The 12707-nt window shown below is 35.4% G+C and overlaps 1 protein-coding gene across 2 annotated transcripts in view; it reads left to right on the top strand.

Annotated features, from left to right (window-relative positions):
• The window catches only part of TBCK (TBC1 domain containing kinase), a 117998-nt gene that overhangs the window by 29527 nt on the left and 75764 nt on the right, over window positions 1-12707 (top strand). For both annotated transcript variants that reach the window (XM_027787653.2, XM_005238051.4), the window contains exons 4-12: window positions 1393-1507; window positions 3034-3107; window positions 4189-4330; window positions 5582-5642; window positions 6932-6993; window positions 7732-7793; window positions 8525-8673; window positions 9674-9812; window positions 11263-11362. In XM_027787653.2, the coding sequence (XP_027643454.1) occupies window positions 1393-1507; window positions 3034-3107; window positions 4189-4330; window positions 5582-5642; window positions 6932-6993; window positions 7732-7793; window positions 8525-8673; window positions 9674-9812; window positions 11263-11362 (904 nt within the window). The remainder of the gene's footprint in view (window positions 1-1392; window positions 1508-3033; window positions 3108-4188; window positions 4331-5581; window positions 5643-6931; window positions 6994-7731; window positions 7794-8524; window positions 8674-9673; window positions 9813-11262; window positions 11363-12707) is intronic.

A 12707-nucleotide genomic window follows, 5' to 3' on the forward strand; every position in this document is an offset into this window, starting at 1 on the left:
GAATAGATTCCTTTTGTGCTTAAAATTTAACTTAAAAGTGTGTATTTACAACTAGTGTAAAGTAGTATAGAGCTGCCTTTCAAGGAAGAAGATTAGAGTCTAGAATCTGGCTCCATGTAAGGTAATTTAATGGTGGCTTTAGACTATTACTGAAACAGCTCTTTTCAGTATTTCTGTGTTGCATAGTCTCAGAATTTGTTGGAATTTGTCTTGTTTTTGTCAGAATCTAGCTATGTACTCTTGTGACAAAGTTTTGGCATTCAGTCAGGTATGAATAGCAGCTAATAAAGTTTTAATAAATCAGTTTTGGTGTTTAGTTGGCTTGTCACTCTCGCCAGTCTGTAACGTTCCCCCTCATTTTACTGTTACACAAATTTTTAATGAGGAAAAGAAGGTGGTGAGCCTAGTGCAGAATGCTGTTGCATGTCATTCTTTAACAATGAAATCAAAAAGTGCAGATGTAAAGTTTAGCCTTTATAAGTAGATATGCTTTGATTTCTAGACATCTTGTAAACTAGTGTCTTCAGAGATAAAGTTGCCAAAGACACCTGAAATGTACTCAGAGGGGAGTAGGGAGGACATGAGAAAGGTAAAAAGTTCCAAGGAATCACTCTGGGTGACGTTAGATCTGTGTCTTTTGTTCTTATTTTGGATGCATTTTGGAAGCCTAGTGTTGGTGGTCTCTACAAAGGCCTACCCTACACAAACACTTTTTCTTCAGGGCTATCAGTTCTTAGAGTAAATGGTAACTGTTTTCAAAATACATTGTTAAGTCAAAATGGTTTGAATGGTAATCTTCATTGGTTTTTTTCCAAAGACAGTAAGGTTGATGCTTCCAAAGCTGTGAAACAGAATGTGCTGAAAGTGAACTTTTCTGCCCTTTCTGTTGTTCCCTGGTTTAGATGCTGAGTTGGCTGAAGGCTGTAGGTGTGATCTAGCCATGCCTCTACACTATCTACTAGTCACGATCCAGTTAGCATCTGAGTTTCAAGAACTTTTGTTCAGTTGAACTTTTCTATGAACATCAGTAGCAGACTTAGGAAGAACAAATAGAAATGAAGGAGGGTTGGGATTTATATTTTGTTTTGCTATTAGTTGAGGTATATCTCATAATTTCTATCACAAAGAATATTTTATACTTTGTCATAATTTTCTGCTGTTTTGAAGGACCAGTTCAGGCTGAAGAAACCTAGTTGTGGGATACAGTTGTGTGTGGACCTGAACATACCCTACTGTAATCAATGTCTATCCCTTAAACTGTTCTGGATTTACAAATGTCTCACTTGTGTTTGGAATAGCTGTGGAACATGCCACATTATTACAAATTAAAAAGGGAAAGATTCAGTATAACATTCTTCTTTTTTTCTTTCTTTCTTTTTTTTTTTTTGGCAGTTCTTCAAGGATCTTATGCATAGCATATGAGGTTTTGCAGGGTTTGCAGTATATGAACAAACATGGAATGGTCCACCGAGCACTCTCTCCTTGCAATATTCTTTTGGATCGAAAGGTACAGCTGCAGAAATTAGTCTGGTTCTTGTTTGATTTTTGTTTTTTCCTCTTGCTGCCAATGGGCAGCATGCTATGTCATATATGAGCATTGGGCAGTCACAGCCTTTCTGATGGGGAAAAAGATGTTGTGGTCGTTTTTGTTGTGGGTTTGTTGTTTGGGCTTTTTTTTAAACTACAGTTTCCCCCCATTTCTTAAATTTCAAATGTATTTCAGATTTTTCCTCTTTTCGCATTTTCTTCTATCCCAAACCACTTTTTTCACCCTTTTCTTCTTACAGTGGTATTCTAAGTATACTTGTCATCATTGTGATTAGTTACAAGACCTTCCTAGCTGTTGGAATATGAAAATATTTCTTCTGGCTAATTAGCAGTTAATAACATCTCTTGTGTTTCGTGGCAATCTGATACTTTTAAGATACCAACATATTTCTTTGTTAATTTTAAATTATTAAAATTCCTGTGTCTTTCAAATCTGTTGTCACAGACTGTTGAGTTTGCAGTGTGGAATACAGGTTCTTTTCATAAAAGCTGGGAGAAATTAATAGCTGCTGTTATACGCAGAGCAGTTGCTTCGTCTGAACTGACAGCTAAAGAGCTTGGTCTGTCTGCATAACCCCTCTCTCTTTCCCCTTCTTTGTTTATATAGAATAGCTAGATCCTTCCCTTGGAAGGAAGGAATGGTGTTTTTAATATACTTGTAAACAAATGAAAATCATAATGATACTTCAACAAGCAAAAGTACTTAGGATTTTAAGATACTCCTAAAATCAATAAAGGAACAAAAGCAGGCCATGAGACCATAAACTTCTAAACTTTTCCCCTGCACTTTCAATAGCTTGCTGATGTAGCCTTCACTGTTGAATGATCTGCAGGCTGGCTAAGTATAATTCAAAATTCAGCAGAAATAATGTCTCAGTTTAACATAACTTCTGGACCTATTTTTTGTTGTTTTGGTGTCAACTTTCTGCCTCCACAGAACTAAAGCAAGCACCTGGAAAACTTGGGGTTTTTTGGAATATGTGTTGACACAGTTAAGTAGAGCAAGCTAGTAATGAATTGATGGGAAGGACTGCAGGAGCAAGGCTGGGTAAATAGAAAAGGTGAGGGAATACTGGTGATACTTAGGGAGTTCTGGGATTCAAACAGGATTTTGAACAGTTTTCAAACAGGAAAAATGTTCAGTAGAGTATTTAAGCCTTTTTAATTTACTGAAAATATACTGTAACTTACAAAGTTCTGATTTTCTTATGCATTCCAAACAATCTGATTACTTAATGCCCTTGGAAAGTGAAAGTATTAGAAATAAGCACCTTATTAACTTGCCGTGGAGTTCTACATAATAGATGAGACAGAAATGTAAGAAGGTGATTTTATAGGTATCTGTCTTCTGGCAGCTAATGCAACTTGAATATTTTATTATTTTTTTAATTTTTTATTCTTTTTTTTTTTTTTTTTTAGCTTAAACACAGATTTTTCCAGGATCAGGTTCTGCTGCTCTTAATCATTTTTTATTTTCCTTTTCAGGGACACGTGAAGTTGGCTAAATTTGGACTCTACCATATGACTGCTCAAGGTGTTGATGTTGATTTTCCTATAGGGTAAGGTAGTAGCTACACAGTACAGATATGTCAGGGATATATTTTTTCAGGAAACAATTTATGCTTTGAGGAATCATCTTCAAAAATGTGTTGTATGCATAGATTATAGGTTGCTGGTTTGATTCATACTTGTTGCATACATCCCTTACACAGAAGCTTCTGATAACATCACTGAAGAGGTTATCATCTGACTAGATGAAATTAATGAAAGAGAATGGATACCACACAAACATACTACTGTAATTATATGATGTCAGCCCTTATTGCCTAGATTTGCCTTCAAATGGTAGTAGTTCCCTGGGACTCAGACAATCTAATTTCAAATTTAGGAGAAACCACAACCAGCACTTTGCTGTTGCACACTGCTGTAGGCATCTTGCTCTTTATCATTTTGTGATTTGTTTTCAAGTGATCTTACTGTCTAGCCGAAGTGCCATTACAGGGTTTCCTTGCCGTTTTTTGAGGTGTCATGTTGTTTACAGTTGAAACACTGAGCTGATTCTTGAAGATATGCCCAAAAGAAATAATGATGTTTCCATTCAAAAGGTGGTTTCAGATTTTGGGATTTTTTTAAGCATTATAATGAATTGTTTATAGAAAAATCAATAATGTTGTTTTAAAATCATCTAGCAGCAGGTAAAGTATGTCCTCAACACCTTTGTTGTTTGTTTTTTTTTACAAATTCAGAAGTTATTTGATGGGAATGCTGTCAGTGGAGGAGAATACTGCCACCACAGACCCAGTATGGGTCTAGGATACATTTAGCTAACGTACAAGTGCTAGAACACAATACATATTTTCTTTGAGATATGTAGGCATACTATTTTGAAAGCTGCTGTTACTTTCTAGCACAAAAAGTCAGAGCTAGTGATTAAGATTTGACCTTTTGTGTAGTAGGCACTATGTATTATACAACTGGAGGGAAACTTTGCTGTTATGTGTAGGTTTTGACTGGATAAAATAGAACGATCTACATTGCTATGAGTTCTAGTTTCTCAGAATGCAAAATTATTTTGATTACTGTAACTGGAAAGGTAGGTTTTTGGACAGACAGGATATTAACGTTGCTGCATCTTTCTAGGTACCCATCATATCTGGCACCTGAAGTAATTGCACAGGGAATAGTAAAACCAAGTGATCATACTCAGTGTGAGAAGCCTCAGCCTTCTGGCCCTAAATCAGATCTCTGGTCTCTTGGTATAATATTATTTGAGCTTTGCATGGTATGTAAGAGGATGATTCTCTGGATTGTGACTCTTGGGGAATAGTTACATTAACTTGGTTGCTCTTGAGTTTGGGGTTCATGACACTTTGCCTATTACTCAAGTTCAAATACCAGAATATGTTAGTATTCCTACCTGGACAGTATTGGTGGGGGTTCTAGTAGTAGGGTGCGTATTGACTTGGTATGTGTGTATGTGTTAACCATGAAGGGCAGCTGCCTGTTAAGCTACAGTGATGTGAGTGCATGATAGAATTCTTAGTGAGGAATAGCTTCTGAACCAGGAAGTCTCTCTAGATAATCTGTTGTTTAATTGTGCTTTTAAGCATGGAATATTTGTCATGCCCTCATTCTCCTTAGAAAGGTTGAGAAACTAATACAGTTGCATGGAGAGGAAGAGAAGGGAGAGTCTCTCTTGCTGTCAGAGCTTAAAGAGCTTCTATACAGAATTACAGGTTTAATTTGGAAAATGCTTACTTGACTCTAGAAGTTGAAATACATTATAACAGCTCTTTATGTTTGCTCTTTGTATATGTTAAACTGGCCTTCTTTGATTCAAACACAAAAACATTCTGTAGGGAGGTATGATCTAACAAATACCTCAATGTTGATATTTAGTCTCATTATATAACTAAATTGTCAGACAATTGCATGGTCAAGAATCTGTCTTATATAGTGATTAGATCAGGATATTGGAAACAGTCTTATTTTGCATATTCTACTGTAAATTTGCGTAGTGTTCATAGATCATGATTTATTCTTTTGAATAAGTACATTTTGTTTAAAATGTGATGATGGTATTCTTTGAAACACCTTTAGAGGGGTTTTCAGGTGACTTTTCAAAAACACTGTGCGATAATACAAGCTATGATGATTATCATGTTTAGTAATGAATTACCTGTGTTCATGTTTATGTTGGAGAAAGTACAGTTCTTAGAAGCCTGTTTCCTGTTTCTGAGTTAATAATAAGCTTGCAGTTTTGCTAAGGCAGCTTGGAACTTTGTTTTGCCTTGTTGTTGTTGTTGTTTGTTTTGTATTTGTTCTGGGAAAGAGACTTTATAAATGATACATTTTTTCTTTATGATGGCATGAAATGGTTTCTGCTATAGTTGAGGTAAATAGTTTTCCTGAATCTAAAATTCATGCATGGAAGCTTAGTTCACTCTCTTTGTATATAGATGGGTGTGTATGGTATCTAAATATTTTTATGTAGCAACATTCAACTGTTGATTTGATTTTGTTATTCATTTAGGGGAGAAAATTATTCCAGAGTTTGGAGATAGCAGAAAGATTGAAATTTATCATAATGTTAGGTAAGTAGCACAAAATCAATTTTTCAGGTTTCTAATCAGCTCTATAATTAGAGCTTTACAGACTAGTCAGCTTGTGATGTTCAGACCTAAGGTAACTTTATCTTTGTCAGCTTTCATCTCCAGAATTAAATAGGCATTTGAAATATGGTTGCTTGTCTAGGGAAGGTGCAGAGGTGGGTGCCAGGAAAAATACATTTGCAGAACTGTGAGTAGGTTAGAGAAAGGGCAAACTATATAAAAAAAAAAAAAAAATTGCTCAGAAAAGGTTGTACTTTTGATGGTTATTTGTTGTTTTATGTTGCAGGAGGTTTCTGAAATGAGTTAGGAATTTTATGATGCTAAAGAAAACTGTCCGTGCACTAGCAGTGCTTGTGTACCAAATCCCAAGCAGGGAGAAGCAGGACTCAAATAGGAAGACAGAAAATAAAAAGAGCTGAGAAGTGTGTTACTGGATCCAGTCTTATGTTTCTGGATTCACCTAAAAACTATAAAACATAACTGTAGACATGGAATTATTGCTTAATGTAAATGAGTCTGGAAGTGGGTACATTTTGTGGCCTTTAAAAGTTGGTTTATTGTAGAATTTATGTATAAACCATGTGGAGGGAAAGGACATGAATTTGCAATTTAAAGTTTTGTCAGTAAGTTATTATCTAGAGCAAATACCAATACTGTTGAAGTTAGTTACTGTTGGTAGAAACATAGTTTTCATTCAGTAGTTAGTGCTTGGGTGCTGAAATTTTGTTTTGTTAACAAAGCGTCCTGAAGCATTTCAGTTCCCTTCAAGTTGAATGCAAGTTACATGTAACCTTTATCCACTGAAAAACCTTCATGTCCTGAATTAGGAATTATTTTCTCAATAACATGTTGAAAACAAGTTATGAAGTACCGCTAGTATTATCTGCAGGTAGCAATAAAACAAAAATTACCTTGACATTCTAGATGCAGATATTTAAATTGTTCTAGGGATATTTTTTTTAGAAGTGGAAACACTGTTTTAAATTATTTGACAGAAACTGACACTGTGGATTTACTAAGCCTCCAAAAATATTTTCACTGTTAAATGAGGTGTGCTGATTGACTTCCTTAGGCTTCGATTTTCTGTCTGCATAGGTGATGATAATAATTTTCATTTCTAATTTTGAGAATTCACTTTTATATGATGTGACAATGTCAATAAAAACCCAAAGTTAAGTGCTTTTTATTGGGGTGGGTTTTTATCTGATTCACTGCTTAATTGTTACCATTTTTTTCAAAGTCTTGAACTCTTTATTGTTTGTTTTTCAAAGGCTGTGTAGATGATATTGTAACTGTATTGGCTGAAGAACATGGTTGCCTTGATATTATTAAGGTTGGTGGAACTAGTTTACTTTTCCATACAGTCTTATCCAAAACATTTTATTATTGTTGCATAGTATTTCATATACTTTTTTTTTAACTTGTTTAGTCACTTGATGTATTGCAGTATAAAGAAAAATTTTGAAGTCTAAACTACTTATCTAAGATCCCTTCAAATAACCAGTACTGGTAAAATTCATTCTTTGCTAAAATTCCTGTCAATCTCAGTAAATGTTAACACTCTCTGGATAGAAAAAAATTCTTTAAAGTGTTGGGGGTTAAGAACTTTTCTTCTGGAGATTTAGTCTTCTATCTGGTCCACTTTATACTTATTGATAGTGTAGGTTTATACAGTTCAACTCCTCCTCACTCCCAACATTGTTCACTGAATTTTAGTGTCTGTATTTTGAGACATTATGTGAAAGGATTCTGACTGTTAGCAGAAGGGAGTTCCCAGGTACTGCATTGTCTCAAACTGGGCACAGAATATCTAAATTTAAAAATAAAAATAAAAAGCTAAGCTGCATGCATTGCAATTTTTTTTCCCCCAAAAGCAAATGGAGGGCTGAGGGTTGAGAAGAATAATTTCCCCAGCATTTTAACTAACTTCGTATGTGTAGGTGTGAAATTATATTACTTTCAAAGGAGTAGCCTGTATGTTAAGAGTATGAGCTAAATTAAGCTCAAATTAATTAATGCTGAATTAAGACAGTAATAAACAGACCTCCTACATATTTTTCTTATGTTCTAGGGCCTTTCTGAAAATACCATATCTCTGCTGAAGAAATGCCTTATATTCCAACCTTCTAAGAGGCAAGTATTCAGTCCAAATGCCTAGTAAACTCTGCTGGGATACTATGAAATTAGATGACCTGTTGCTGAACCTTTTTTGGAGTAATGATGATTTATGCTATATTTAAGAAATTCTTGGTTTTGTTGCTTTTCAGTGTTTAATGGAAAAGAATTGGGGGAGGTGGAGGGAGGGGAAATCAAGTGTGCAAAACCTTGAGATTGAACCTGAGTATTTTTGGGAAAAACTGTTCATGCATTTGTAGTTCTAAGTTCACAGTTTTTACTGCTTCAGTGTCTGGAAGTTGGTGGTGGTTAATGTAGCTCAGTTGTAGCCAGAATTAGGGCTGCTTTCTTCAAGTTTCCTCTTTCAAAGTACATTTTCATGATGTTAGTCTACCACAACTGTCTTTTGCAAAGAAAAGCAGAAAGTATGCTTTTGTACTTCAATCAAGGCTTTGCATCTTTCCATCTATGCTTAGAGGAATTAAAGGGGATTAATAATATTGTTGCTATGTACATTAAATTAAGGTGAGATCTGTACTTGATCTGTAAACAGACTGCATGGTGTTTTAAACATCATGAATTGAACAAAATTGGTAGACATTTTTGCTATTAAAATTTCTGAAATCCAATATAATTTAAAATAACTTGCTGATATTTGTTAGGGGGCCATTTCTTACTGAAATACAAGATTATTTTTTTTTTTGGAAGCACTTTACTCTTAGTGTTTTATTCTCATTTCTTAATTCAAGGCCAACTCCAGAGGAACTGCTGCATGACAGTTTGTTCAGTGAAGTATCCTCAGTATATCCTCTCTTCCATAAACCTGCTGGTCTGTTCTCTTCTTCTCCAAGGTGTGCTAATTTAACGCTTCCTGAAGACATAAGTCAATTATGTAAAGGTAAAAGCAGGTAGTGGGATAAATGTCATTGGAGGGGGGAAGGAAAATAAAATGTTTTGGGGTTTTCTTTGAATACTTTGTTGGAGAGAAACTATTACATGCTACAATTATACATTCTTGTAGTAGTTGTTTAATGGGCAGAGATATAGGCAAACATGTTTTAAGGAATGTGTGCAAGTCAAAGGAGGGCATCTTGATTTTGTGTTTCAGCCTCGGGGATTAAAAAGTTATCATTAGTATTCAAGAACGGTTGAAATACCAATATCATCTTTTGCCTTTAGAATCTGGAGATGTGCATGTGTAAGGTAGGGTTTTTTACACTAAATTGTGTTGTGAATTGGTAATTGGATTCTGCTGGGTCATAGTATGAGATTTTTGCACGTATTGGAAGACTAAATCCTTGTGAAAAAGGTCATATTCTAGAATAAAAAGATGACATTTCTGAATTTGAAACTACAGTATGCTGGAAGTGTTACTAGTCCTCGTTAACTTTTTCTGAACTCAGATTTCTACATGTTTAGAATACACTGTACAATTTTTTGAGATAAAGATTTTATACCTTGTTGTTACTGGTATGGTATGATGTGTGAAGGGAAGATGGATCGTAACTACTCAGTATGAATCACTAGTTTCTTATTTTTACATTTAGCGTTGTGTTGTGTACAAAATAGTGTGGGGGGTGGGGGTGTGTGGGGTTTAAAGACACAGTAGGCAAAAGTCCACACTTTAGTGTATTTATCTGAATGGTTCTCTTTTCTGGCACCAAGGCAAACTGCAGAAATAATTGCTTTTTTTCTGACTTCTGCCCATCTGCTGCTATTTTCTTAAATCTTCTTAAATGGCACTTCAAAAGGGAAGATCACTTTTCCTCTTAACTTCACATGAAGGTCTAGGACTTTTCAAGCATAATTATTTATTTTTCAACAGTATTTGTTTAGAATGGAAGAAGTACAAGCTGCCTAAAAAATGTACCTCATTTTTATGTGGTTTCTACTAACAGGTGAAGATAGTGACTACCTAGCAGAAAGATCAATTGAAGAGGTTTATTATCTCTGGTGTTTGGCTGGAGGAGACTTGGAGAAAGAACTTGTCAACAAGGAAATCATTCGATCAAAGCCACCTGTCTGCACGCTTCCCAAGTAAGGAAGGAGAAGCCCTTTAAGGGAAGGGAGGATGGATGGAGAAGGCCACTGGTTCTGAGAGAACATTTTTGGTTTTGTTTTTCATTTCAAGACCTGTATGTATGCAAAATATTGAAGATAGTATTCTTGATTAGGGGGAAATATTGTCATTTCCCTTCTTACCCAATTTAAGGCATTGTTTGAATGCCTTATATTTCTCACCTAACTGTACTTCATATGTTTTGTAAAATAAGAAGAAATGTTGATGAAGTGCAAAATACTGAACTGGAAGTCCCTAAATTAAGCACACTTTGCAGTAGCATTAAGTTTTAGTAAAAATGTCTCACTGTGCTTCAACAGCAGATTTGTAATTGCAGTTTAATTTAATAAATTCGGTAGCAAATTCTCACATTCTGAATTTCCTTTCACAGAGCAGCAGTGCTGAATGGTCAACCTGATTATTCAGCAGATCAGCTGACTGCTTTTCTTTAAAAAAAAAGCTTATTTTTATGACTTGATCTGTAACAGCATGTTATTCATTACTACTTTTATCTTACTGCTGCACACATTGCAATTTTATATGGTTTTAATCCCACAATCTGATGTTAATAACCATAATTATGTATCCATGTAGATCAATTACCTGGTCTGTGTTTTAAAGACACATGAAGTCAGTGTACAGCCAAAATGTAGTAGCTTTAAAAAAAAAAAAAAAAAGTGTCATGTCTAGATTTTAAGTGATGTTTTGGTGGTAAAATTACTGTGAGATTTTGAGGGATTGCCTATTTCTGTACCCACTGGTGAATGCGTGTGCATTTGAATTATAAGGGGAAAGCATTTTTAGTCATACTATCTATCTTGAGGGTGAGGTGTTAATTTAAAAAAGGCAATCTAACTCCATTTGCTAAGCAATACCTAGAATGCAAGCTTAACTTTGGAAATCAATTTCTTGTTACCTACTTCAAAAGTATCACCAAATTGGTGGTAATGCAGACAATTTGTGTATATTGGATGTACTGGATTCATTTGTATCCTTAGATGGACTGCAAAAGAAAAGGTCTGGGTCAGACTTCTGCTTTTTGTCATGGTGGGAAGTGGTTTTCATATGACAATAACGTTTTATTTTTGCTTTTCACAATAAATGTCAGTCCTGGTCTGTGCCAGGTCAAGGAATAAAAAGGAACAGTAATCCCATATCTCATTACTCTCATTACTCTTCCTTTGTGTGCAAACCAAAGTTACAGAAAACCAGAAATGTGCCTTTCTGCAGAAAAAAACTGAATAATTTAAGGTGATTCCCTTGGTAGCAGGTTTCATGCCATACAGAGTCAATACAGTATACTTCTAAGTGCTAGTATTTTGTTTTAAGGAAGAAACTGATTGATGTAAGATTTTTTTTTTCTAATGCAAGTCTTGTGTTATAAAATGACCTGATTGTTGTTTTTTTTTACTTTTCTCCCTTTTGAAGCTTTTTATTAGAAGATGGTGAGAGCTTTGGGCAAGGACGAGATAGAAGCTCCCTCCTAGATGACACCACTGTGACTTTGTCCCTATGCCAACTCCGAAACGTAAGAGGAATATTGTGCACTTGTTCTTATGGCTTCATTGCAGAAACATTTGTTTAAAGGATATATGGAACAGCAGCTCATACTGCTGTTCCTGCAAGTGACAGTGTTACTGATTCCAAGAGAACTTTATTGGCACCTGAGTCAGATTCTGATCTATGCTAATAAATTGCTTTGCAAAAGCTTACTAAATCTGATTTTCTTCGGTCCCTCCATCCCCTTCCTGTGTCCCTCCCTTTCCTTATTTTTGTTTACTGCTTTGTTCTGATGTAGCCGGAAGAGTTCTATAGTACCTGATATCCTCCGCAATTGATAAACTAATTGGATAGTGAGTGTCGTCTTGCATTCCTTAGTTCCTGTCTGTCAGTGGCTCACAATATTCAAAAGGAAGATCAACACAATTCAGCTGCAGCTCCTTAATGGCTTTATACTTAAAGCTGGATACCAAGTTTCTAGTAGTTAATTACTAATCTTTGGAATATATAGCTATGAAACAACTAGTTCAAAAGATCACTTTAAACCGTTTTGCCAGAAGGCAGTAATGCAGTTTTCTTCCATCTTCAGTGGCAAAATCAACATATGATAACCTTAATTTTGCCTGATGTAATGATGAGTTACAAGATTTACTGCATATATCACTGAAATGTTTTAATTGTTCACATTCTTTGCACGTGTAAAGCTTTATTGCTGTAGAATTAGAAGTTTATGCTGCACTCTTTGCAGCTTGCTTTTTATAGTAGTGAATGCAATTCTGTCACAGTCTTTATAAAAAAACCTTTCCATATGATTACAGGGGTCAATACAGACAGGAAGGTGACTTCTGAAGTCTTGACCTCTGCCACCATTACCTTAATTTTGAGGGCAGTGTGGCAAATACTGAAGAAATTTGTTAACACAGTAGAACCTTGCATTACTTCACATAAGGGCATGGAGACAGACCAAAGAACCTGGTGGTTTGCTTGATTGGTGGGTTGTGGAGTGATGGGGGTGAGGTTAAGAATATGCAGCAGCTATTTTAAAGGCAATATAGATACTGCAGCTGCTACTGTTACCATGTAGTATAGTCTGGTTTAGCTTTGTTACTGTGTTTCTTCTATATTATTAGTTTTGCAGCTGTATTGTTTGTTTCAATGTTACCACTATGGAGCGATTGCTAACCAACCCTGGTTATGTAATTTTATGCTAAGAGGGAAAGAGTCATTTAAAACTTCCTGTCGCTGAGGAGACTGTTGTATCGGTAACTGATGAAACAACCTTGTACTCTCCTTGGGCTGTCTCATATAAAGGAACTAAATTAAGGTTCAGTGATTGGTTAGCTGTAATATGGGATCGAGTATTGTTCGAGACC

The sequence above is a fragment of the Falco peregrinus genome, chromosome 2, assembly GCF_023634155.1.
Source record: "Falco peregrinus isolate bFalPer1 chromosome 2, bFalPer1.pri, whole genome shotgun sequence".
Classification (NCBI taxonomy): Eukaryota; Metazoa; Chordata; class Aves; order Falconiformes; family Falconidae; genus Falco; species Falco peregrinus.